Source organism: Dama dama, chromosome 23 (assembly GCF_033118175.1).
Source record: "Dama dama isolate Ldn47 chromosome 23, ASM3311817v1, whole genome shotgun sequence".
Lineage (NCBI taxonomy): Eukaryota > Metazoa > Chordata > Mammalia > Artiodactyla > Cervidae > Dama > Dama dama.
This window is the reverse complement of record NC_083703.1, coordinates 73,943,209-73,968,690: the sequence shown is the minus strand read 5'-3', so window position 1 is coordinate 73,968,690 and position 25,482 is coordinate 73,943,209. Positions and strand designations below refer to the sequence as shown.

General features: G+C 43.9%; 2 protein-coding genes across 2 annotated transcripts in view; both read right to left on the bottom strand.

Annotated features, from left to right (window-relative positions):
• Nucleotides 1-281: 281 nt before the first annotated feature.
• LOC133044313 (trophoblast Kunitz domain protein 1-like) lies at nucleotides 282-11,734 on the bottom strand. Its single transcript, XM_061125706.1, has 6 exons — nucleotides 11,641-11,734; nucleotides 9,155-9,238; nucleotides 7,891-7,950; nucleotides 6,438-6,521; nucleotides 4,038-4,233; nucleotides 282-462 (listed from the first exon to the last, which is right to left on the bottom strand). The coding sequence occupies exons 1-6, from the start codon at nucleotides 11,732-11,734 to the stop codon at nucleotides 282-284; spliced, it is 699 nt and encodes a 232-aa protein (XP_060981689.1).
• Nucleotides 11,735-13,130: 1,396 nt separating this feature from the next.
• Nucleotides 13,131-25,482, bottom strand: part of LOC133044312 (uncharacterized) — a 38,831-nt gene continuing 26,479 nt past the window's right edge. Inside the window, exon 22 of the mRNA XM_061125705.1 lies at nucleotides 13,131-13,377. Coding sequence (XP_060981688.1) covers nucleotides 13,131-13,377 — 247 coding nt within the window. The remainder of the gene's footprint in view (nucleotides 13,378-25,482) is intronic.

Below are 25,482 nucleotides of genomic sequence, written 5' to 3'. Positions count from 1 at the left end.
CCTCTTACCCAGGCCAGTGCTCTCCAACAGAACTTTCTGCAGTGGTGGGAACATTTGTCCCCATGATGCCCAGTATAGTAGCCACTAATCACGTATGGCTACTGAGCACTTGAAATGTGGTGAGTACACCTGAGGAAATGCACTTTCAGTTTAAATTAATTTAAATTCAAATGTCATGTCAGACTCATGACTACTGTCCTGAACAGCACAGCTCTAAGTCTCAGGGATAGGGGGAGGGGAGATGCTTCAGGTTTGTTGGATGAGGTTGGCCAGCCACTTGGTCAGGCCACCTTTCTCAGCTCTCTGATATGGAAGGTGTGGGAGAATAGGTTGTAGGAAGAGCCATGGCACAAGACCACCACCATGCATGTGAGGCAGATGACGTTGTAGGGTATACTGAAGTCCGGCGTGGGCAGGCTCACCAGCAGGGACTCCAAATAGAGCCTCACGAAATAGCTCGAGCTGTGGGAGACTCAGAAGCTGGGCATCAGGAGGGGACAGTAAGGCGGGACCGGCTGCTTCCCCTCATCTCAACCCACCCCACCCCATCCCCTCTCTCTGACCGCACAGGGCCAATCTCAGAGGTGAGGGTTTTCAAGGCTTTCTTAGCCTCAAAGCCTTTTAAAACTCAAGACAGAAATCAGGAAGATCCCCTGGAGACAGAAATGGCAACCCACTCCAGTATTGTTGCCTGGAAAATTCCACGGGCAGAGGAGCCTGGAGGGCTACAGTCCAGGGGTTTGCACTTTAGCAGTGAAGTCAACATGGTTCTCAAAAGTACCCAAACCTGTTTAGTGCTTAAGACAAACGCCATCATTCTGTTTCACAAAGAAAGAATCTATGACTCAGAGAGGTGAAGTGACTTGCCCAAGATCACACAACAACATAGCGAGTTACTGAAGCTAATCTGTCATTAATACCAAGTCATTTCATGAAGCTGCTATAAACTAATAGCTATTAATAAAAATTATCATATATTTATAGTATTACCATTACTTCTATCAACTCTGACAGTCATTAAATGGTTATTCTGCCAGGATGTGGACAAAGAATTTAACAAATACAACTTTTTTATTCTTATCAGACATTATGAGATTGATAGAGAAAGATAAAAGCAACCTCTGAGTGTCAAGACCTGAGCTGGTACCACAATGGTCCTATGTTCTTCTGCTCAACATAAATATTTCACAAAATTTCAACACCAGATGAGGCCATTCTGCGTTTGTGAAAGATCTAGACTAAAATAAGATTTTCATTACCATGTTTGAGCACTGACAAAAGGAGCTAAATTACACAAAGCACCAGTATGACCAAGCACCTTCCTATCTTGAATGATTGCTACTTCTTGATCAAGTACAGCTCTCACCTCTATCGAGTCTCCCCTTATTAGAGTTAAAATCAAGATAACCATTTAGAGATCTGTCCCACTTCTTCACAGCCTTCATCCATGTAAGAAAGATATGATTTTTCCTATCAAAGGAGAATTTATAAGAAATAAAGAAGCGATTCATTCTTAGAATAGTTGAACAGAAAGGTATATAGCCTAAAATGGTGGCTAGTTGGCAATCCTTTGTTCTTTTCACTTCCTGACTCTCCGTCCTCACAAGAACGTTTTGGCGGGCTAATTCCGCAGGCTTTGTCCTGGCACACTAATTTTGCGGGCTTTAGCCTGGACATGCGCAAAGAACTAAAAGGGTGAGGGAAATAGTTACTATAAGTCGTCCAATCAAAAATTTAGGCAACATCGAGAAAGATTGTAACTCTGTGACTCTCAGCCTATGAGGAGTCGGAGGAGGGAACCTGTGTTTTAGGAATAAAAACTGAAGGGACTTCCAGCTTTGTGTGCTAGCTCCCAGACCTTCCTCTATAGCGTGCCCTTCTGTAGAAGTCAAGACTACCTTGCCGAGCCATTTTTGATTGTCTGTTCTACTCCTGCGACACAGTTTTGGGAGCATTTCCAACATCCAGAGCAAAGCCAAATTCCTGAAACCAAATTCCCCCAAATCACCTAACACAGCCCACATCCTGTAAGCTCTTTCTAACGTTGTCTGAATACAGCGTATTGTTCCAAGATGATTCCTGTTCCTTGCTGCTGTGAGTAATAAACCCAACAGAGTTCAACTAGGAATGGGCGTTAAACTAGGAATGTGGTGTTTCTACTGGTCTCTGGCTAGAAATATTAGCAAGTAAGATTGTTATCTATCCTTATATCCTTATTTATAACTAAAGAAAAGAGAGCTCAGAGATGCTGAGAAATTGCCCAAGACTACATGGGAGTAACAGCATCAACACCATCTGTGTTCTTGTTTACTGCGATACTGTGCCTACTGTGGTCTCCATGGCTCACTTTACTCATCTGTCATGAAACAGATACTCTGTTTTCCCAAAGTGCCTCAGTCCTACATCTTCTCTGACACAGAGAAGAAAAACATCATCAACGTGCCTCTACTTGAGCGGGGGAAGTTGCCATGTTAGGAAACGAATGCAGCAGCTAAGTGGCATCGCTATGCCTCCATTTCCTCTCTTGAAGAACTCTTAGGATGGTTAATAGAATAATGCAGTCAAAATGCAGCTAACGCAGAGCCTGGGGCACTAAAGGGTAGTTGCTCTTCTTTAACTGAACTAAGAAGCCTCCTCCCCACAAGTCACCTCGGGGTATCAGATTCCTTAGAAAAGTGGACAATAGAGCCTAAAGCCCATTCTTCTTCTGGGAGCCCCGTAGGACAACTTGCCCCCAAATTTGACTGAACTTAGAAGAAAGGAATAAAAGCTGTCATGTAGAGGTGTTTGTCTCCCAGGTTTTGTGTAGCTTGGGGGGCCTACTGAGAGGTCGATGATTCTATGATGGATTTGCTTCCTATACCTAGTAGTGCACAGTCTGTGGACTGGGAAACAGGAGGTGCCCACTACTCTGCACAACAGTGAGAAGGACCACCATTTCCATGGACTCTATTGGTTAAGGTTTGTAGTTGCAAACTTCAGTCAGTTTAATTTTGAATATGCATTTATTGAAATATAAGCCACAGTGGATGAAGCCACAGAAAAGAATATGCAGCAGCATTGTGGGGTCAAGGAGCCTCTTTATCCCAAACTCTTCTTTCATGACTGATGCTGAAAACTGGAGGCTGGAAATTCCACATTGGCCACGCACAAGGAGAGCAATGATGGTGGGGAGGGGGTTGAAGGTGAGGATGCTGTGAGGAGGGGCATTAAAACAAAAATCCTATCATAAAACCGCTGGCTCTGTAGTTACTCTGGTCATGGGAAATGTGTTTCTGCATCCCTTCCTTCCTTCCTCAAATAATTATGAACTGTCTCCTTAGCCAGGAACCGTGCTAAGTGCTAGGGATAAAGGGAAGACATGTTCTCATGGTGCTGACAGCCAACTGGATGAGACAGAATTAAGATATGTAGACCCATGGAGGAAATGAAATGGACATGTCTGGCTGATGAGGGTAGAAGAGAGAACTGCGAGGAGACTGAGCAGTTTCAGAAGCAGCCAAAACCCAGCCCTGCAGGGGTCCTCCTCAGACTTCAGGGTTCCTGGGGACCTTTTTGCATGTTCTCTGCAAAAAAAAAAAAAAAAAACAGAAAAAAAGAACTTGCTGAGTGCCAGCATTGTAGGCCCAGACGTGGAAGCCTGTCATCTTGACAGATCCTATACTTTCCAAAAAATACGGAACTATGGTCCCACTACCCGAATCACGAACAAGATGGAAGTGGATTTTCCAAGCCTGGGTGGGGTGCTCAGGACCACTGCAGACCTGCCCTGAAGGGTGGCTGAGTCAGTGTTCCCAACTGAGAAAGGGGAGCATGTGATCAGGCTGAGATGACCACAAAGAGGCATCTGGGGTTGACCTTCTGCCATTCTCTCCCTGGAGACCTTGCTCAGTGTGGGTTTCACAGGACACTGCAGCCTCTTTTCCTGGCAGCAGCGAGGAGGAGGACACTGTGCAGGGTGAATGGTGTGTGGCCCCCTGAGCTCCACCTCTTTCCCCAGCCCTTCCCCTCCCACGGTGCCCTGCCCCCTGTCTTACCACAGGGACCCTGCCTCCTGACCGCAGGTCTTCATGCACTCCTCTTCTGTTACAAAGTTGTTTTTGTTCCCTCCGAGGTCGCCATATGTAAACGGCTCACAGTGACCAGTCTCAGCATTGTAGAAGTACCTGGGCCTCGAGGCCTTGCCGTGACCTGTTAATTTAGGCTCCAGGCAGAAGGCAGGCTTAGAATCTGCTGGAATGAGAGGGGAATCATCAGTTATGAGGATGGTCATCACAGCTTTTTAAGAGGTCAACAACTAGAACCACCAGTTTGTTTGGAATAGAGAATGTTAGGGTTGTGGGGGATGGTCAAATTGAAAAGCCCATTTGAAAACCTCTTTCTGGAACATAATTATGACTGTTGCTAAGCGTGACATGATACAGTTGCAGTTGTTCATTCGCTCAGTTGTGTTGGACTCTTTGCGGCCCCATGGACTGAAGCCAGGCTTCCCTATCCTTCACCATCTCCTGGATACAGTATTCATGTACAAATGTATACTTTCTCATGAAGTACCAAGCAAAATTGGGATAATGCCTTTGATTAGCCTTAAAACTTCTATAAGGCTTCCCTGGTGGTCCAGTGGTTGAGAATCTGCCTTCCAAGAAAGGAATTCTGGGTTCAATCCATTGTCAGAAAATTAAACCCCAAATACTGTAGGCACTAAGTTGGTATGCCATAACTACTGAACCTGGGGTCTGCCACTAACTAACTCACCCCAATAAATACAGAAATGCTAAAAAAAAAAAAAAAAAAAAAACACCCCACAACTCTACAACATAAACAGGTCACAGGTAAGAAATATTCCTTACGTGTCAATAATTACTGGGTCTGGATGCCTGAGTTTTATAATACTATTAATATTCTCTGCACTTATCTGTATGGTTATTAATAAAATTTTAATAAAATCATTAATAAAATTAATCACTAATAAAAACTTTGAAGGAATTGTGCTATAATGGAAAAAGGCATGAAGAAAACATACCTCTGTGTTTACTCTGGTTACCTCACAGGGATTCTATAAATTGAATATTGATACTATTGATACTGTGATTGTAAGAAGAAATGTACGTATTTGTTTTTTCATCTTTTTCCTGACACTGTTCCTAAAAATCTTAGTATTTGTGATGTGATGAAAACAATAAAAGTGTCTTTTGGCATGTGAAATTGATGAGTTTGGAAGACCCTCATGAGCCCAGAAAAGTGAAAACTGAAAGTGAATTCACTCAGCCATTTCCTACTCTTTGCGACTCCGTGGACTGTAGCCTACCAGGCTCCCCTATCCATGGGATTCTCCAGGCAAGAATGCTGGAGTGGGTTTCCGTGCCCTTCTCCAGGGGATCTTCCTGACCCAGGGATTGAACCCAGGTCTCCCTCATTGGCAGGTGTGTTCTTTACCACTAATGCCACCTGGGAAGTATCAATAATCATTATATGGCACCTAAATATACTTTTTTACTCAAAACAAGTAGCTAGAGAAATTGTTTCCAGATTAAACTTCTTGGTGGAAAATGCCCAAAATTCACCATGAAATGTGATTCAAATCTTTACATTCATGACTGGTAATCTCTTCAAAAACCCATGTAACATGCATCCCCTGTTCAGATGAGAAAACTGCAGACGTCTTGCCCCAGGACATGGCATGTGAGTGGCAGGGCCAGGACAAGATACTCTCAAATTACAACTCATCTGATACGCTACCTGATTCTGCCAGGAAATCTGGAAAAATAGATAACTGAGAACAGTTTCTGGATGCAATGTCCTACTGTCATTGCTCCCCCTTTTTAGAGCATCTCTGAGCCCCTGAATCACAAGGGAGAATGAGTCTGGGTTTTTCCCAGACAACAAATATGTGCTGTCCCTACAAACACAAACCAATTTCCCGAACACTCATTGGGTGTCCAGCTAGTCCATTTACTTCTGATTTGAAATTCGTGGAGTTACTGCAGATTCTGCAGGTTACGGGCTCAAGACTGTCCTCAGTTCAGATGCTAGCCACGAGGTCCCGAGTCACTCATGCTTGTGACCAAATGGCTAAAGTCGGGGAATCCATGTCCCACCTTCAAATTCAACAACTAAATAGAATCTGCAGCTAAACTTAGGAAAACCTTGCTTACTCTTCCCAGATTGATATACAAAATATAATTCAAGGCAGTAAAGTGGAGGAGATGTGTAGGATAAGTGGGGGTGGATGTGTGCCCAGCCTCTGTCCCCTAGTAAGCAGGACACCCTTCCATTATCTTCCAGTATTCACCAACCCACAAGCTTCCTGACCCCAGCATTTATGTATTTCTTTCTAGATTTCACTAAACATGCATAGTGGTTGGATCATTAGCCATTGGCGATTGCTGTCACTCTCAGTGACCTTTCCTTTCCCCAGAGGTGCAGAAACTACAAACCTTTATTCTCTTCTTTGAGCACTTGTGTTGGGAACACCTCTACTGTATGGTTCTCCAGTTGCCTTCCAGAAATCATCATCTGACCTATGAAAGAGAGTAAATTACAAGAGTTTCCAGGAGGCCTGGTCCATGAAACAGGGAAAGGATCAACATGGATAAGAAAATAACAGTCAAAAAAGGACAAGGGAAAGGGCCTGGAGACTTTTGTGATATTGTACCAGCTTTGGTCCCACAGCCCACTATACAAGGGCTGTTTCTTGCTCTCCCTGAAGTTGCTTTCCTCCATGGTTCCACATCTTTTAATTAGTTTTTAATAATAGAGGAATATCATTGCTTGATAAGTGAATATTTTTATTTGCCCAAAGCAAGTAGGTAGAGAAATGCTTTTCAGATCAACATATTGTGGTGGAAAATGGAAAAATCTGGCCATCAAAAGAGAATAAACTTTGTATTCATGACTCGTCATCTGTTCAAAGAACTCATGTAACATGTTTTCCCTGTTCAGATGAGGAAACTGCAAATGACTTGCCCCAGCACACAAGCATGTGGGTGGACTCATCAGGACAAGACACGGTCAGGTTACAACCCATTTGATACGCTACTGATTTGCTAGGAACTTGAAAATACAGATAACTGGTAAGAGTTTCTGGGAGTAGTGTCCCACTTTCACTACTCACCTCTCCCCAAGCCTCATGTGAGCCGTCAAATCACAGGGGAGGGTGAGTCTGTTTTTTTCCTTACAAGAAATACGTGGTTTCTCCACAAACACCATCTGATTCCCAATACCCAGTGGGTGAACCACAGTCACCTGACTTTTGATACCGTATCTGTGGAGTTAGTGCTGACGCCACAGGTTGGGGCATCAATATTGTCCTGACTTCAGATGTCAGCCGTATGTTCTCGAGTCACTCATGCTCTTGACCAAGTGACTAAAAGTGGGAGTTTCCATGACCTCACCTCAATGCTCAATAACAACAGAACAGGCAAACGAACTCAGGAAGACTCTTACTGTTCTAAGGTTAATGTACGGGATAAAACTCAGGAACCATGAAATGGAGGAGATGTTTAGGGCAAAGGAGGAGAGGAGGTGGGCGGAGCCTCCACAACCTGGTGAGCACAACAACCTCACATCACCACTGGCTTCTACCTCATAAGCTCTCTGAGCCTATATTGATGGATCTTTGTTTTGTTTTGTTTTTTCGTTTATGTTATATATTTTTATTTTATTTATTTTTTAATATAAATTTATTTATTTTAATTGGAGGCTAATTACTTTACAGTATTGTATTGGTTTTGCCATACATTGACATGAATCCGCCACAGGTATATTGAAGGATTTTTTATTGAGGTTTCACTAAACAGACATATTTATTAAATCATTGGCCAGTGGTGACCAATCTCAATCTCAGTGCCCTCCCTTATCCCCACAGGTAAAGAAAGTTCAAACCTTTACTCATTGTTTGAGCCAATCCTTTTATTTCATCGAATCCCATTCCTTTAAAAAGCTCGGCAACTATAAAAGACAAAAATTGCAACATTTTCAGGAGTCTTGGATCATGAACCAGGAAAGGATCAAACATGGATATGAAATGATAGTCAAAAGTGGACAAGGGAAAAGGCCTGGAGATTTTGCTAATATTGTATCAACATTGGTCTCATGAACCAGTTACGCAAGGGCTATGTTTCATGCTCTCCCTGCAGTTACTCTGCTCAGGGGTCCCAGGTCTTTCTGATTAATTTTTATAATAGAGGGATAATCATTATTTGACACATAAATATACTTTCTGGTCCCAGGGAAGTAGGTAGAGGAATTTTTTCAAATGTACATATTGTGATGGAAAATGACCAAATTGGCCATGGCATGCAAATAAACTCTTTATATTTATGTCTGGTAATATGGTCAAAGAATCCATGTAGCATGTACCTGCTATTCAGATGAGGACACTGTAGATGACTTGTCCCAGAACACACAGCATATGGGTGGCAGGGTTGGCACAAGAAATTTCCCTGTCTCAACTCATTTGATATACTACACTATTCTGCCAGGAACTCTGAAAATATCAATAATTTGTGAGAGTTTCTGGGTGCAGTATGCTATTTTCATTACTCCCCTTCCCAAGACTCTTACCAACTCCCAAAGCACAGGGAGAGTGAGTCTGGGTTACTCTGACACCAAATATGTGGTGTCTCCAGAAAGAAATCCAATACCCCAAACACCCACTAAGTGTACAACAAGTCAATTTACTTCTGATATGAACTGAAGGAGTTAGCACAGATTCTGCGTGTTGAGGGCTCAAAGCTTTCCTCAGTCCAGATGACAACGAAGTGGTAGTGATTTGATAAAGTATCTAAAACACAGAAGTTTCATTACCCAACTCCATGTTCAATAACTCAGTAAATCTGATGACCAAATTCAGGAAGGCCACTCAAACAAAGATCTCACATTATTATAAAGGATAAATCTAGGCACAGCAAAATGAGTGAGATGTGCAAGGCAAAGTGGAAGTGTAGGTGTGGGGAGTCTCCACACCCTAGAGAACACAGGGCCCTCAAATCACCACCGTGTGTTGCCACCCAAAAAGCTCCCTGAATGCCCATATTCATGGATTTGTATTGAGGTTTCACTAAACAGATATAGTGACTGAATCATTGGCCAGTGGCGACTGTTCTCAATCTCAGTGCCCTCTCCTCTCCCCAGAGGTTCAAAAAGTTCAAACCTGTAGCCACAGCATCGATGAAAACTGAAACCAAATCTATCAGTGAACGCTTCTCAAGTCTCCTTCTATGGCTTGTCTCCAGACCTATGAAAGACAGTAAATTCCAGGAGTTTCAGGAGGCCTGGTCCATGCACTAGGATAAGGATCAGATATGCATAATAAAATAATAGAAGTGAACAAGGGATAGGACAAATATGTATAATGAAATAATAGTCAAAAGAGGACAAAGGCAAGGTCCTGGAGACTTTACTAACATTGTATCAGCCTTGGTCCTAGGGGCAAACCGACACGGGGCTGTGTTTCTTGTTTTCTACGCAGTGACTCTGCTTATTCACCAGGCCTTCTGGTTGTTTTTCATAATAGAGGAATAACCATTATTTGAACCTAAATATCTTTCTTGCCCAGAGCAAGTAGGTAGAGATTCCACCAGATGAACACATCTTGGTGGAAAATGCACAAAATTCACCATGAAATGTGAATCAGCTCTTTATATTCATAACTGGTAATCTGTTCAAAACCCCATACAACATGTACCCCTCTTCAAATGAGAAAATTGCAGATGACTTACCCACATGGCATGTGGGTGGTAGGGCCAGAACAAGATACTATCATGTTGCAACCCATTTGATACACTACCTGATTCTACTAGGAATTTTGAAAATTCAGATAACCGAGAAGAGTTTCTGGGTGCAATGTCCTACTTTCATTACTCCTGCTTTCAGAACATCACCTGAATCCTCAAATCACAGTGAATCAGGGTTTTTCTCTGACAACAAATATGTGGTATCTTAACCTACAGCAACCAGTTTCCCAAACACCCACTGGGTGTCCAGCAAATCAGTTACTTCTAATTTGAAATCTGTGGAGTTACTGCAGATTCTGCAGGTTGAGGGCTCAAGACCATCCTCAGTTCAGATGCCAGCCAAGAGGTTCAGAGTCACTCATGCTTGTGATCAAATAGGTAAAATCGGGGTATCCATGACCTCACTTTCAAATTCAACAGTGCCATAGAACTGCCTGCTAAATTTTGGAAAGTGCCTTGCTAACTATCCCCAAATTAATATACAAAATATAACTCAAGCAAGTAGAATGGAGGAAATGTATATGGCAAAGAGGGAGGGCGGTGTGCCCAGACTCTGTGCTCTAGTGAGCAGAGCACCCTCATGTCATCTACCTGTATTCACCAATCCACAAGCCCTCTGAGACCAGTAATTATGTATTTCTTTCTAGGGTTCACTAAACAGGCGTATTGGTTGAATCATCTGCCATTGGTGATTGATGTCACTCTCGGTTCCCTCCCCTGTGCTCAGAGGTGCTAGCATGAGAGAGGTGGTGAAAACTGTAACCTCAAAATGGATATTTGAGGTTTCTTGGAGATCAGCTGCATCTTGAGGTTACCTTGAGTCACATTTTTTACTCTGCCTATAAAGTCAGTAAATTCCAAGAGTTTTAGGAGACCTGGACCATTAACCAAGAGAAGGATAAATTATGCAGCTTTTTAATACTACACCACAGTGAGGTTCAGGGACAAGGCAGGGACAAGGAATAGAGAGTCTTAGAAATGGGGTCCCTGATCTGGTAGACTTGGGTGGTATATATGCATATTTAATATAAGATTTTAATATATATCCTCATGAGACTTGTGATGTCAATGGAGATAAAAGTTTGCAAATTCAGACTTCCCTGGTGGTCCAGGAGATAAGAATTGGTCTACCAATTCAGGGGACATGAGTTTGATTCCTGATTTGGGAAGATTCCACATGCCTTGGGGGCAACTAAGCAGGTGAACTGCAACTACTGAGCCCAGATGCCTAGAGCCCCTGATCTGCAACAAGAGAAACCACCATGATGAGAAGCCCACACACCGTAATGAGAAAGTAACCCTGTAACTACAGAATATTCTCGCATAGGGAGGAAGGTCAATGCTGCCAAAACCAACCAGACAAACAAAATTCCTGGCCAATGTGACAGGAGAAATCCAGAGAGGGTTGGCAGCACCCACCTCACACCTGCCCTCCCCCTTCCATGGACTTCCATTGTGAGGCGAGCAGAAGCAACGCAACTTAGATTAGGAGTAGGCCTTCCTACTATCAGGTAGCTTTCCTTAACAATGACCACTGTTTGCCAATTAGGACCAATTAGCTTTCACCGATGTTTGCCAATTAGGAAATTAGGAACGGGGCGGAAACCCCCAGGAAAGTCGCGCGCGCGGGAAAGTATTGACCAATGAAATTGCTTTGCAAACGTGTAACCAATCCGCTTCTCACCCTATAAATTTGTGTAACAGCTTGGGCTCGAGGCTCTCTGACCCGCACCACTGCGTTGGTTGCAGGCGGAGAGTCCTGGTTCGAGTCAGTAATAAACTTCCCTTCCTGCGAGTTGCATTGTCTTGGAGGCCTTCTCTCTTCCCGCTCGGGGATTCGGACATTGGGCATAACACCATCATTTCCCCAGAACCTGTAGAGGAGAGGTGAGTCCGGACCTACCTTGATCTTGGGTATGGTGTTCATACACCGCGGTGCTGTCCACCAGGATAACCAGGAGGAAGAGTAGGGCTGTGGAGAGGCAGATCTGGCTCATCTTTGTGGCCTTGCAGGAGGGCTCCTGAGGATGCTGGGGATGGACTGAGCTTTTAATATCCTGGCTGAGGGGTGGGATCAGGCAATGACGAGGGGAGTGGGAAAGGGGAGGAGCTGGGTCAGTCTTGTTTATTGCAAAATCTCCCTCCAAGGCATGCCTCCTGCTTCTGTCTGCAGGGGCCAAATGTCCAGTAACAGCAGTTCTCAGATCTGACTATGGCTATGGTCTCATGTAAATACAGATAGTGATCAGACAGATGCAGTTTTGTCCAATATGATCCCTCAGGGAGCATCCCAGCACCTACAATAGTGCATGGCACACAGTGTATGGTCAGTGGGTGGATGAGAGCAAATCACAAGACATATGAGTGAAAAGTAGTATGTTAGCCCAGGTCCTCCTTTTCAGCCTCATGCAGGTGTCATCACATCTGGGCCTCAATGCCCTGACCCCCCTTACCTACCTCAGATGACAGGTGTGACACAGGTCACCTTCCTACAACCACTGCCCCAGCTTCTCCACTGGATGGACATTTGCCCTTCACCAGGCATTGGTCCGGGCAGGAACTTAGCTGGAGAAGGTGATTTCGCTCTGGCGTATAAGCCTGTTTATGCATTGAAAAGGCAATAGGGGGAGGGGGCGGAGGGGAATCGGTGAGCTGAACATGTCTCCACAGCATAACCAATAGCTGCCCCTCACGTAGTTTCACAAACAGGAAAGCTGCCTGCCTAAGTGGACCTCAGGGGACCTTGGATGATCACTTGGAGTCACCCCCTTACTCCTGTTCTCTCCCTCAGTGGTTTTGGGATCACATAACCTCAGTGTGGGGGCCATCTCTGCATTTTCCTAACTTTGTCCCTGAGGATTTAAATCTCCTAGAATCCCGTGTCTTCAGGTATCACGTGAGATCCGTGCTGCCCACATCATGTGGTTGCTGTGGAATCGATGGATGCAACAGGCATATATTCCTTCTCTTTGAGAAGTCAATGTCCTTTGCAGTGTTAGTAATAACAGTAATGAGTAATTACTCCAGGTAAAACTTAAATTCTTCATTGTGGCCGGCATTATGCTAAGCACCTGACACATATAATTCATCCAATCCTCAAAAATCTTTAAAGAAAAGGGGAGAAACTGTTGATATGTCCTCATGTTACCTACGAAGTACCTGAGATAACAAGAAATAAAGTAATTTCCTTAGCTCATAACTTGTAGAGAGAGGATTGGACCCAAAGGTCTGACTTTAAGAGTCTGCACAGGCACTCTGCTGCATTGCAAGCTGTAAAGTACGGCGCACGTGTGAGGGGTGGTGCTGGTGTTTAGTTGCTCAGTCATGTCCCACTCTCTGAGACCCCATGGACTGCAGCCCATCCTCTCCCCCTCTATGGTGCTGCCTCCTGTCTTAGGCCAGGCCCTGATAGCACCACTGTGGGTCAGGATGGTCTTCCTCCATCTTGACATTGTTCTTCTTTGCTTTGAAGCTGCCAAATACAAAGGCCTCGAAGATCCCATACTTGGTGTGATAGATGTATCTGCTTATTTTAGCCTTGCAGGGATCTGTGTGTGGAGACTGCAGGCAGAAGTCAGGCCACAGGGCTGTAAAGGTGGGAGGATCTTGGTCAAATAGAGGATGGTCATCACTGTTTGGTCTATAAAGTGAACAAATGAAACCACCAGTTTGTTTGCAATAGAGGTGGTAGGGGTGCAGGGGTGTGAATGTGAAAAGGCCCTTTGATATCCTCCTGTCCAGGGCATTATTACCAATGTTGTTAGGCATCACAGAGACAGGATAATGCTGCAAATAATTACATATTGTTGCTGAATATCTATAGACTAATTGGCATAATGCCACTGACTAGCTCCAAAAAACAAAAATGGAGGATGCGTATTAGGACTATTCTCCACATGTTGATAATGATTAGAGCTGGACAATGGCCTGTGGGTTTATGATACTATTTTCTGGATGTGTGTGGTAGAAACTTTTCACCATTACAAAATAAAGTGTGAAGGTGGATAACCAACAAGACCTATTGTATAGCACATGCAAAGCCTCTCAGTGCTGTGTGGCATCCTGGATGGTAGGAGAGCTTTGGGGAGAATGGATACATGTATATGTATGGCCGAGTCCCTTTGCTGACCTCCTGAAACTATCACGATATTGTTAATCAACTATACTCCAACGCAAAATAAACAATTAAAAGAAAAAGTGGGAAGGCATTATGCTGTACTAGAGAAACACATGGAAGAAGAGCCACCAGTGTGTTCACTTTAGTTACATCATGGGCGCTGGAATAATGGAATATTGAGGCAATATTGACACTGTGACTTATATCAGAAATTTTCTGCTCTCCCTGCACTTGCCTCTGCAGGGCAGAAGCTCATTTGCCACTCAGTGTTCTGATGAATTTCATAACAGAAATGATCATGATTTGACATATAAGTTTTTTTAGAGGGGTGAAGAGATGTAGGTATACAAGTCTTTTGGAGTAAAACATTCTGGTGGAAAATGGACACCATTGACCACAAATGTGTAAACTCTTTGTACTCATGAATGGTGATCCTTTCCAAAAAACTCATGTAACTGAGTCCCCATGTTCAGGTGAGGAAACTGCAGATGACTTGCCCCAGGACACAAAGCATTTGAGTGTTAGGATCAGGATAAATCACAACCTGTTTAATCAATACCTTATTCTGCCAATTATTCTGACAATGCAGAGAACTGGGAAGGGGTTCTGAGTGCTCTGCCCCACATAATATAATTACAGAGCCCTGACCCTCATAGTAGACAGAAATGGTAGAAAAGAGTCAGTTTGAGATTTGTCCCTGATTCCAAACATGCAGGGTCTCCACCAACAGTACCCAGTTCTCCCAAACCCACTGGGCATCTAGGAGTTAATTCACTTCTGACACTAAATCCACAGAGGTGACCCAGATCTCACAAGGGAGGGCTTGGTCCCTGAGGACTGCCATACTTTCAAGTGTTGATAAAAGTCCTGCCATCACTTACATGTGTGACCAACTGGTTATAAATTCAGAGGTTCCATGACCCATCTGCCATATTTAATTATTTATTAGAAACCCTCACAGAACTCAGAAAAGCCCTTTACTTACTGCCCCACGTTATTATAAAGCATAAAACTCAGAGAAAGCCAAATGGAGGAGAAGTGTAGGATAAATGGAGAGTTGGAGATGCTCAGCCTCCAGGCCCTCTTAGGTTTCTCCCTGTCCTCAATCTCTTGATGGGATCACCTCTTCTGAAGCTCTCTGAACCAAAGGTTCATGTATTTTAATTGAGGGTTGGAGGTAGGAAAGTTGATTGAATCTTTGGCCACTGGTGACTAAACTCAGTATCAGTCCCCTCTCCTATTCCCAGAGGGAATGGGGGTTAATAGTTTCAACCTTCTAATTACCTGATGGTGTGTTCTGGAGTCCAGTCCCATCCAGACACTATCTCAGGTCCCGTCCTTCACTCATCTCATGATTTTGAATATACAGAAAATTCCAAGTGTTTCAGGGATCCCAGGGCATGAATGGAGACAGGGATCAAATTTGCAACATGTTATGATGCTAGAGTAGGTACAAGGAATAGGATCTCAGTTATGAGGTCCCTGATTTGATAGAGTCAGGTAGGATTTCATAGTTTGTTTGTTTTTTTTTTTTACACTAAACACATAATTATACCTTTTGAGATCAAGAAATGTCCCTGCATTAAAAATGCCTAATTTACCAGAAGAAATCCAGAGAGGTTTTGCTGCAGCCATCTGAAACCCTTCTCCCCCACAACTCTGGTCTAGACACCTGTGGTTTTTGGGTCAGAGGACTAGGTTTGTGTCCCAGTTCTGCCTTTTCCTAACTATGTGATCTGTGGCCTGAAATTTCCCTCATCTTCATTTGTTACATGAGATCATTCTGCTGACACTGTGGGGCTGTTTTGAAAGCAGTGTCTATGGCCTCCATAGACATATATTCTTTTCCCAGCAAAGTCAAAATCCTTTGAAATAATAATAATAATAATGGGTAATGATGACAGTTAGCACTTAACTCTTTTGATCAGAGTCAAATAATGGCAAGGTGGGGTGGAAAAAGGGCTGGACCGGGGTAAGTTTACTCACTGAAGCAAGAAGGCTTTCAGTTACCCCTAAGAAAGAAGGAGACCTGTTTGGAAGAGATTCCGTGACCGCTATGACACTCGGGGAACTTCCTGATGGTGAACTTCAATCCTGTTTGTTCCTTTATTTACTATAGTTGACAGCACATTTAAAGAGCAGCAGGAGCCAAGGAGACTAAAACTCTACTTGATTCTAGACAATTTGCCTTGTTCTGTGGTGTTCAAAGCACACTAGTGAGTAATCAACATGATTCTCAAAAGTAACCCAGTCTGGGGATTTCTTAATGCGGACACCATCATCCTCTTTTACAAAAAAAGAATCTGTGTTTCCAGGAGATGAAATGACTTGCCAAAGACCACACAGCAGCATAGCGAGTCACTTAAGCAAATCTCTTTTCAATAATACCAAGCCATTATCCCATTGTTGTTGCTGTTTAGCCCCTAAGTCCTGTCTGACTCTTTGTGACCCCATGGACTGTAGGCATCCAGGCTCCTCTGTCTGTGGGATTTCCCAGGCAAGAATACTGCAGTGGATTGCCATTTCCTTCTCCAGGAGATCTCCCCAATCCAGGGATCTAACCTGCTCTTCTGCACTGGCAGGCAGGCCTTCACCCCTGAGCCACCACAGATGCCCTCAGGAGAAGTTTGCTGTTGTTCAGTTGCTAAGTCATGTTCCACTCTTTGGGACCCCATGGACTGCAGCATTCCAGGCTTCCCTGTCCTTCTCTGTCTCCAGGAATTTGCTCAAACTCATGTTCATTGAAACAATGACGCCATCCAACCATCTCATCCTCTGTCGCCCCCATCTTCTCCTGCCCTCAATCTTTCCCAGCATCAGGGTCTTTTCCAATGAGTCAGCTCTTCGAATCAGGTGGCCAAAGTATTGTAATTTCAGCTTCAGCATTAGTCCTTCCAATGTGTATTCAGGGTCGATTTCCTTTATCATTGACTGGTTTGATTTCCTTGCTGTTCAAGGGACTCTGAAGAGTCTTCTCCAGCACCGCAACTCGAAAGCCTCAATTCTTTGGCACTCAGCCTTCTTTATGGTCCAACTCTCACATCCATACAGGACTACTGGAAAAAATAGTCATAGCTTTGACTATATGACCATTGTTGGCAAAGTGATGTCTCTGGTTTTTAATATGCTTTCTTGGTTTGCCATAGATTTTCTTCCAAGGAGCAAGTGTCTTTTAATTCCATGGCTGCAGTCACTGTCTGCATTGATTTTGGAGCTCAAGAGAATAAAGTCTATTACTGTTTCCATTTTTTCCCCATTTATTTGCCATGAAGTGATGGGACCAGATGTCATCGTCTTAGTTCTCTGAATGTTGAGTTTTAAGCCAGATTTTTCATATTCCTCTTTCACCCTCATCAAGAGGCTCATTGGTTCCTCTTCGTTTTCTGCCTTAGAGTGGTATCATCTGCATATCTGAGGTTGTTGATATTTCTCTGAGGAATCTTAATTCCAGCTTGTGATTCATTCAGCCCAGCATTTCGCATGATGTACTCTGCATGTAAGTTAAGTAAGGAGAGTGACAATATACAGTCTTTCCCAATTTTGCACCAGTCTGTTAGTCAATGTCTGGTTCTTACTGCAGCTTCTTGCATACAGGTGTCTCAAGAGATATGTGAAGTGTTTTCCACAGTTTCCTGTGATCCATACAGTTGAAGACTTTAGCATTGTCAAGGAAGCGGTAGTAGATAGATGTTTTTCTGGAAATCTCTTGCTTTTTATATAATCCAAAGGATATTTGTAATTTGATCTCTGGTTCCTCTTCCTTTTCTAAATCCAACTTGTACATCAGGAAGTTCTCAGTTCACGTATTGCTAAAGCCAAGTTTGAAAGATTTTGAGCGTTACCTTGCTAGCATGTGAAATGAGCACAATGTATGGTCATTTGAATGTTCTTTGGCATTTCCCTTCTTTGTGGTTGGGATGCAAATTGACCTTTTCCAGTTCTGTGGCCACTGTAGAGTTTTCCAAATTTGCTGACATATTGAGTGTAGCTCTTTAATAGCATAATCTTTTAGGATTTAAACAGTTTAGCCGGAATTCCATCACCTCCACTAGCTTAGTTCATAGTAATGCTTCCTAAGAGCCACTTGAATTCACACTCCAAGAAAAGGTAACTTGTTCTTATTTATCAACCTTATGAGTTAAGTATCATTATTCCTATTTTGGGGCTTCCCAAGTGGCTCAGTGGTAAAGAATCCACCAGCCAATGCAGGAGACACAGAAGACTCTGGTTTGATCCATGTGTCCAAAAGACTCCCTGGAGGAGGAAATGGCAACCCACACCAGTATTCTTGCCTGGAAAATCCCATGAACAGAGGAACCTGGCTGGCTACAGTCCATGAGGTAGCAGAGTCACACATCTCCTAGCAACTGAGCACACACACACATTCCTATTTTAGAGACGAAGAAATGAAATTCACCTAAGGAAAAGTTTCTTGCTGGAAGCGAAACTGCTGAAAATCAGAAGGAAGACATTTACATAAAGTGTTAGTCATAGGATCCAATTCTTTCAGTATTACTAACACAAAAACAAAACTCAAGCAAAGCAACCCAATGCTAACACAGATGATGAATTGAATGCTGGACATGACTTCATGTGTGGTAAATCATATTGATCAAGAAAAGGAGGAATATTCCAGCAGTTTAGGCTACAGAAGGAGTGGCAACAGTCAGGGACCCAGGTTCCAGAAGGTACTGCTGCAACCACAGGGCTGCAGGGATGGGAGGATCTCAGTCAAATAAGGAGGACGGCCATCACAGTTCAGTCTACAAAGTGAACAGCTGAGACACCAGTTTGTTTCCAGTAAAGATGGTAGGGGTGCATGGGTGTGAATGTGAAAAGGCCATTTGATGTTCTCTGTCCAGGGCATTATTACCAGTGTTATTAGGTGTCACACTGACAGGGTAGTACTGTAGGTAATTACATATCATTGGGGAATATATATAGATTAATTGGCATAAATGCCACTGAGTAGCTCCAAAAGAACAAACATGGAGGATGTGCATCAAGAATATTCTCCACGTGTTGATAATGATTAGAGCTGGACAATGGTCTGTGGGTTTGCAATACTATTTTCTGTACATGTGTGTGGTTCAAACTTTTCACCATTAAAAAAAGAAAGTGTGAAGGTGAATAACCAACAAGGACCTACTGTATAGAAGGTCCTTGTTGGTTATTCATAGAACTCTGCACAGTGCTATGTGGCAGTCTGGGTGGGAGGGGAGTTTGGAGAAAAATGGATACATGTATATATGGCTGAGTCTCTTTGCTGTCCACCTGAAACTATCACGATATTGTTAATCAACTATACTCCAATAAAAAATAAAGAGTTTTTTAAAAAAAGTCTGACAGCATCATGCTGTACTGGGAAAAAAATGCGTGGAAGAAAAGCCACCAGAGAATTCATTTTGATTACATCATGGGCACTGGAATAATGGAATATTGAAAGAATATTGATACTACGACTATATAAGAAATACTAATTTGCTCTGTTTCCCATTCATGGCACAGAGCTCTTAAAACCATTACAATTTCCTGAGAGATGACAGCGACAGGGAGTCTTTTATCATGTGAGGGAGGTGACTAGGAAAAACTCAACCTAACCCCAAAAGGAGGTTGGTTGCCTGGATAACCAACACTTGATTAGGGAGTGGGGATTTTCATTTCCACCTTTCCCCTTCCCTGCGCCCACAACTCAGAGAGGGGAGAGGGGTGGGGGGTGAATCCAACACAAATGCCTAAAGATTTAATGATTCATGATTTTTGATGAAGACTCCACAGAAACCTTAACAGGGCAAATCATTCATGTTCTAAAGAACTGCGATCTACCCTAGGAACCACACAGGTACACACTCCACCATGGCTCACTGGACCACTGCAGCAGCCTGCCCGGGGGCCTCTGTCTCTGCTCTTATTTCCGAGGAGCCACTCTCCACTCTGCAGACTCAGGGATCCTCTTAAAACTTGAGTCCTATCACATGGCTTCCATGACCAATCCCTCAGTGACTCCCCAGATCTCTCGGAGTCAAATTTGGATTTTTATAAAGTCTTACAAGGCTCCTCATGACCTGCCCCCATGGCATCTCTGCCTCATCCCCTTCCACTCCCCTTCCCTCACCCACTCAGCTCCAGCCACCCTGGTCTGGGCTGCTGGGAAAACACACCAGGCTCATTCTTGGCAGCCTCTGCTCAAGGCCTTCTTACTACAGAGTGTATCCCTGACCCTCTAAACCTCCTGATATCCCATCACGCTCTTACTTCATGGCATTCATCACCATCTGCCATAGGATTTTCCCCTGTCTTCACTGTCAGCCTCTTAGAAGGCATATTATTTTACTTTATTTTGTTTACAGCTGGTTCCCTACATCAATAAATATGCCTTCTAGGGAAAAAAGCACAAATACTTGATAAATATTTTTCAAGTAAATGAATCTTCCATTTCACACTCAAGTCAAGTGCATAGTTATTAAAGAGACGGGATATAATAAAATTTCTGTTAGTCTATTTGATAATGAGGCTTGTCTATATAATTTTGAGTCTCCTCTAACATCCTATAGCCTGATAGGATAATGAAATAGTAGTCTGACAGGACAGCAGGGTGAAGCACCTTGCGTTGATTAATATTGTACCAACCTGGAAAGAACAGTCTTTGCACCTTGAGCAAACTCTAGGAAGTACTGCATTTCTTGCTCTTACTGCAGTTGCCTCTGGAGGGATGAAGTTCAACTGTCTCTCAAAGTTTTGATTAATTTCATAACAGAGAAATGATAATAATTTGACACATAAATTTCTTTTGAATGGGTGGTGAGAAAATGTAGATAGACAAGTGTTTGAGACTAAAACATTTTGGTGGAAAATGGACATCATTGTCCATGAATTTGCAAACTTTTATACTCACGACTGGTAATCCTTTCAAAAAAACTCACATAACCTGGTCTCCCTGTTCAGATGAGGTAATGATAGATGACTTGCCCCACAACACACAGCATGTGAGTGGCAGGATCAGGACAAGACACTGTTCTGTCACAATCCACTTAATCAAGTACCTGATTCTGCCAGGAATTCTGATAATGCAGAGAACTGGAAAGGGGTTCTGAGTGCTCTGCCCCACATAATATAGTCCCAGAGCCCCTGACCCTCACACCAGACACAAATGGGAGAGAAGAGTGAGTCTGGGATTTTTTCCCAGACTCGAAATATGCAGGGTCTCTGACAACAGCAACCAGTTCCACAATACCCACTGAAATTCCAGGAGTCAAGTCACTTCTGACACTAAACCCCTAGAGGCGACCCAGACCACACAGGGTGAGGGCTCCATTTCTGTGGTTGTTTACACAAATGACCAGTGAGCTATAAACTCAGAGGTGACATGACCCACTTTCCACATTCAATAACTTATTAGAATCACTCAGAGAACTCAGGAAAGCCCTTTACTTACTGTCCCCAGTTATAATAAAGCATAAAGAAATGTAGATGTGTAGGGCAAATGGGGACTTGGGGGTGCCGAACTTCCAAGCCCTCTCAGGACTTTTCCCTCTTGCAATCTCTTGAAATGTTTGCTTCCCCTGAGGCTCTCTGAACCCAGTATTCAGGGTTTTAATTGAGGGTTGGAGGTAGACAAGTTGACAGAATCATTGGCCATTGGTGACTGCAGTCAGTATCAGTATCCTCTCCTCTTCCCAGAGGGGCTGGAAGTTGATAGTTCTAACCCTCTAAGCACCTGATGGCATGTTCTAGAGTCCAGTCCCATCCAGACGCTATCTAGGTTTCCTTCCTAGACTTATTTCATGACTTACAGAGAGACAGTAATTTCCAAGAGTCTCAGGAAGCCTGGGCATGAAAGAGGACAGAGAACAAAAGTGGATCTTGTGATTACACTACACTGAGTGTGTACACAGAAGGTTGTGTCCACCCATCAGCAGACGAATGGATAAGGAAGCTGTGGTACATATACACCATGGAATATTACTCAGCCATTAAAAAGAATTCATTTGAACCAGTTCTAATGAGATGGATGAAACTGGAGCCCATTATACAGAGTGAAGTAAGCCAGAAAGATAAAGACCATTACAGCATACTAACACATATATATGGAATTTAGAAAGATGGTAACGACAACCCTATATGCAAAACAGAAAAAGAGACACAGAAGTACAGAACAGAATTTTGAACTCTGTGGGAGAAGGTGAGGGTGGGATGTTTCGAAAGAACAGCATGTATATTATCTATGGTGAAACAGATCACCAGCCCAGGTGGGATGCATGAGACAAGTGCTCGGGCCTGGTGCACTGGGAAGACCCAGAGGAATCGGGTGGAGAGGGAGGTGGAAGGGGGGATCGGGATGGGGAATACGTGTAAATCTATGGCTGATTCATATCAATGTATGACAAAACCCACTGAAAAAATAAATAAATAAAGGGAAAAAAAATTAAAAAAAAAAGAAGGTTGTGTCCAGGAAGGAAGAGTTTCAGTGATGGGGTCCCTCATCTGCTAGAGTTAGATGGGATACTTTTGTTTAAAAAACAGAACACATAATAATATCTTTTAAGAGTAAAAAACTGTTCATGGAGTTAAACTGTCCACTTCCCAGGAGAAATCCAGAGATGGTTGGCAGCACTCACCCCACCCAAACAATCCAACCCCTTCCATGGACTCCCGTCATCCCCCACCTCCAGAGAGGAGAGATGAACCTGGGCTTGCCCTGGGCTTGGTTGCTAGTTTCACACCCTGGTATACCGGCCGTAGGGGTGCCCAGGAGGGTGAGAAGGGTTGCCAAAAAGCAGAGCTGGCTTATCGTCATGACCTTGCAGGAGGGCTCCTGAGGAAAGATGGCAGCTGACTGAGCTTCTCACACCCCAGTTCAGTGCCTGGAAGAGACACAAGGAGGGGAGTGAGGAAGAGAAGGGCCTGGGGTCAGTATTGCACAGTGTGTGCCCACCTCACTATCCATTGTCCTGCTTCAGCCTGCTGGGGTAAAGTGTCCAGTATCAATGCTTCTTAAACTTGACTTTGCTGTGGGTCTCATGGAAACATGTTTTGTAGTTGTACAGGTGGAACTTTGTCCAATATGGTCACTCAGGGAGGATCCTAGCACCTAGACCAGTGCATGGCAAGTGATGGACAATCAGTGAGGGCAAAAGAGCAAACCACAGGTCGAATAAGTGAACAGCAGTGTATGAGCTCAGGTCCTCCTTTTTAGTCCCTTGTTGGGGTCATCACGTCTGGGCATGAATTACCACCACCCTCTGCCCCCACCACCCTCACCTCGCTCAGAAGACCAGTGTGAAACAGACACCTTCCTGCATCCATTGCTACAGCGTCTCTACTGGATGGAGACTTGCTCTTTACCTGGCTGTTCCCTGCAGGAACTTACCTAGGAAAGTGATGTCCTGCTGGGGCAGTAACCCTGTTTTCTGTTTCAAATAAGGAGTAAGGGAAGGGGGCAGAGGGGTAGGAGGGAGCTGCACACGTCTCCACAGCCTGACCATCTGCCGTTCTTCACCTGGTTTCACAAACAGGAGAGCTGTCTGCCTGAGTGGACTTCAGGGGACCTTGGAAGATTGCCCACAACCGCCCACTTCCTCCTCCTCTCTCCCGCAGTGGTTTTGGGGTCACATGGCCTCCTTTTTATGACCAGCTCTGCCTTTTCCTATCTTTGTGTCTGCAGATGGAAATCTCCCAGAGTCCTCCTGTCTTCAGGTGTCGGGTGAGGTCAGCACTGCCCACATCACCGGGTTGCTATGGAAGCAATGGACACAACAGACATGTTCCTTCTCCCTGAGAAGTCAGAGTCCTTTGTAGTATTAATAATAATAATGAGTAATCACAACAGATAAAAGGTAATTTCTTTTATATATCAGTCATTATCCTAGCACTTGACACATATTTACAGATTTAATTCTCAAAAACCCTAAATGAGGGGATGAGGAAGTATTGATAAGTCCTCATGTTACAGAGGAGGAACCTGAGCTACACAAAATAAAGTAAGTTGGTTACAGTCATCGAGTGGAGAGAGAGGTTTTTAACCCAGGGATCTGGCTGCAGAGTTTGTGCATATGCACTCTGATGCATTGATAGCTGTTATCTACAGGGGAGGTGTGAGGGGTGACACACCCACAGTCCCTTCACTCAGTCCTGTATATTCACTCCCAGTTACAATCACATAGCCCTAGCCTCCCTCCAACTCATCTGCACTCAGACAAGCATTTTCCACTCATGTGCACACACGCGCGTGCACACAGACACAGACACAGACACACACACACACACACACCCTGTGCTCCACTCCAGGATCAAGGAGGAGGGAGCTGGGCTCAGTGCCCAGAAGCCCCAGGAGCAAGTCCAGCCAAATGTCAAGCAGGCTCAGAGCTGGGTGATGAGCTGAGAGGACACGGGGGGCTGCGTTCCTGCACAGACACCCTTTCCCTGGAGAAGGGCAGGAGCTCTCAATACCGAGCTGCCCCAGGACAGTCGGGCATCAATAGCCTGTAACTCACCAAACAAGCCACTGTGAGTGGAGGATCTGCTGTCTCTTGAGACATTTCACATGCATGATTTCATTTAGCCTCATGTCCATCCTACAATATCTAGGATACTCATCCCATTGTGTCAAGGAGAAAGCACAGGCTCAGAGGTAAAGCCACTTGCCCAGGACACAAACCTGCAGATGGTACAAGGATTCTAGTTCAGAAGGCCCTCTTGTGCTTCTCCTCTTCCTGCCTCAGTCTATGCATCTGAGACCAAGGAGTAGCAGAGACTCCCCTTAATATCAGAAACTCCTCTTTTCTCCCCCTCCTCTCTCATCTGTCTTTTTCTCTCAGTGTCCCCCTCTCATGTTCCCCTCTTCACTTTGGTCCAAGTTAGAGACCTCAAGATCCATGAGCCCCCTGATGGGCCAGTTCTCCCTCCCCCTTGCCCCTCCCTGCTCTTGGAAGTGTGGTCTCTAATTAGAAACATTCCTGGCCCCTGCAGGCTTCTTTACAGAAATTACAGGACAGGAACAAAACTATAGCTGACTTCTGGATGCAGACAAGTGATCTAAACCTCTGGAATCCCAGATCATATCTGTGTTTCTTTTTTTCTCGGTTTCTCCTTCTGAAAAAAAGACAATCTAGGATTCCATGCTATCTAAGGCTGCATCTTCAAATGGATGGAATGATCTTGGGGAAGACAGAAGATATTTAGATATTTGAGGTGCTGTGCCCTCTGAGAGGTACATTCATATTCAAGTAATAAGTGACCATTTTCTCACGACATGATAAAACAGCACCTCAATGTTTGGACCACATAGTATGTTTCTTAAAGATTATCATCAGGATTAAACAGAAAAGCATAAACCAGAGATTGCAAAACTGGCTGGAATATATGTATGGTGAACCCACAGAGTATTATTTTACCATTTTAAACATTTATACAATTTCACAATGGGAAATTTCATATAAAAAATTTATATGAATGCTGGAAAAAGTTAACTTACTGGCATCACAGTCCTGTAATTTAACAAGGGCCAAAGGTCTAATACTTGCATAAGCATCAGAATCCCTTAGCCATTTGGTCAGACACAGATTTTAGATCTTCATCCCCAGAGTTTTGGTTCAGGAGCATAGAGTGGGGCCTGAGTAGCTGCCTTAA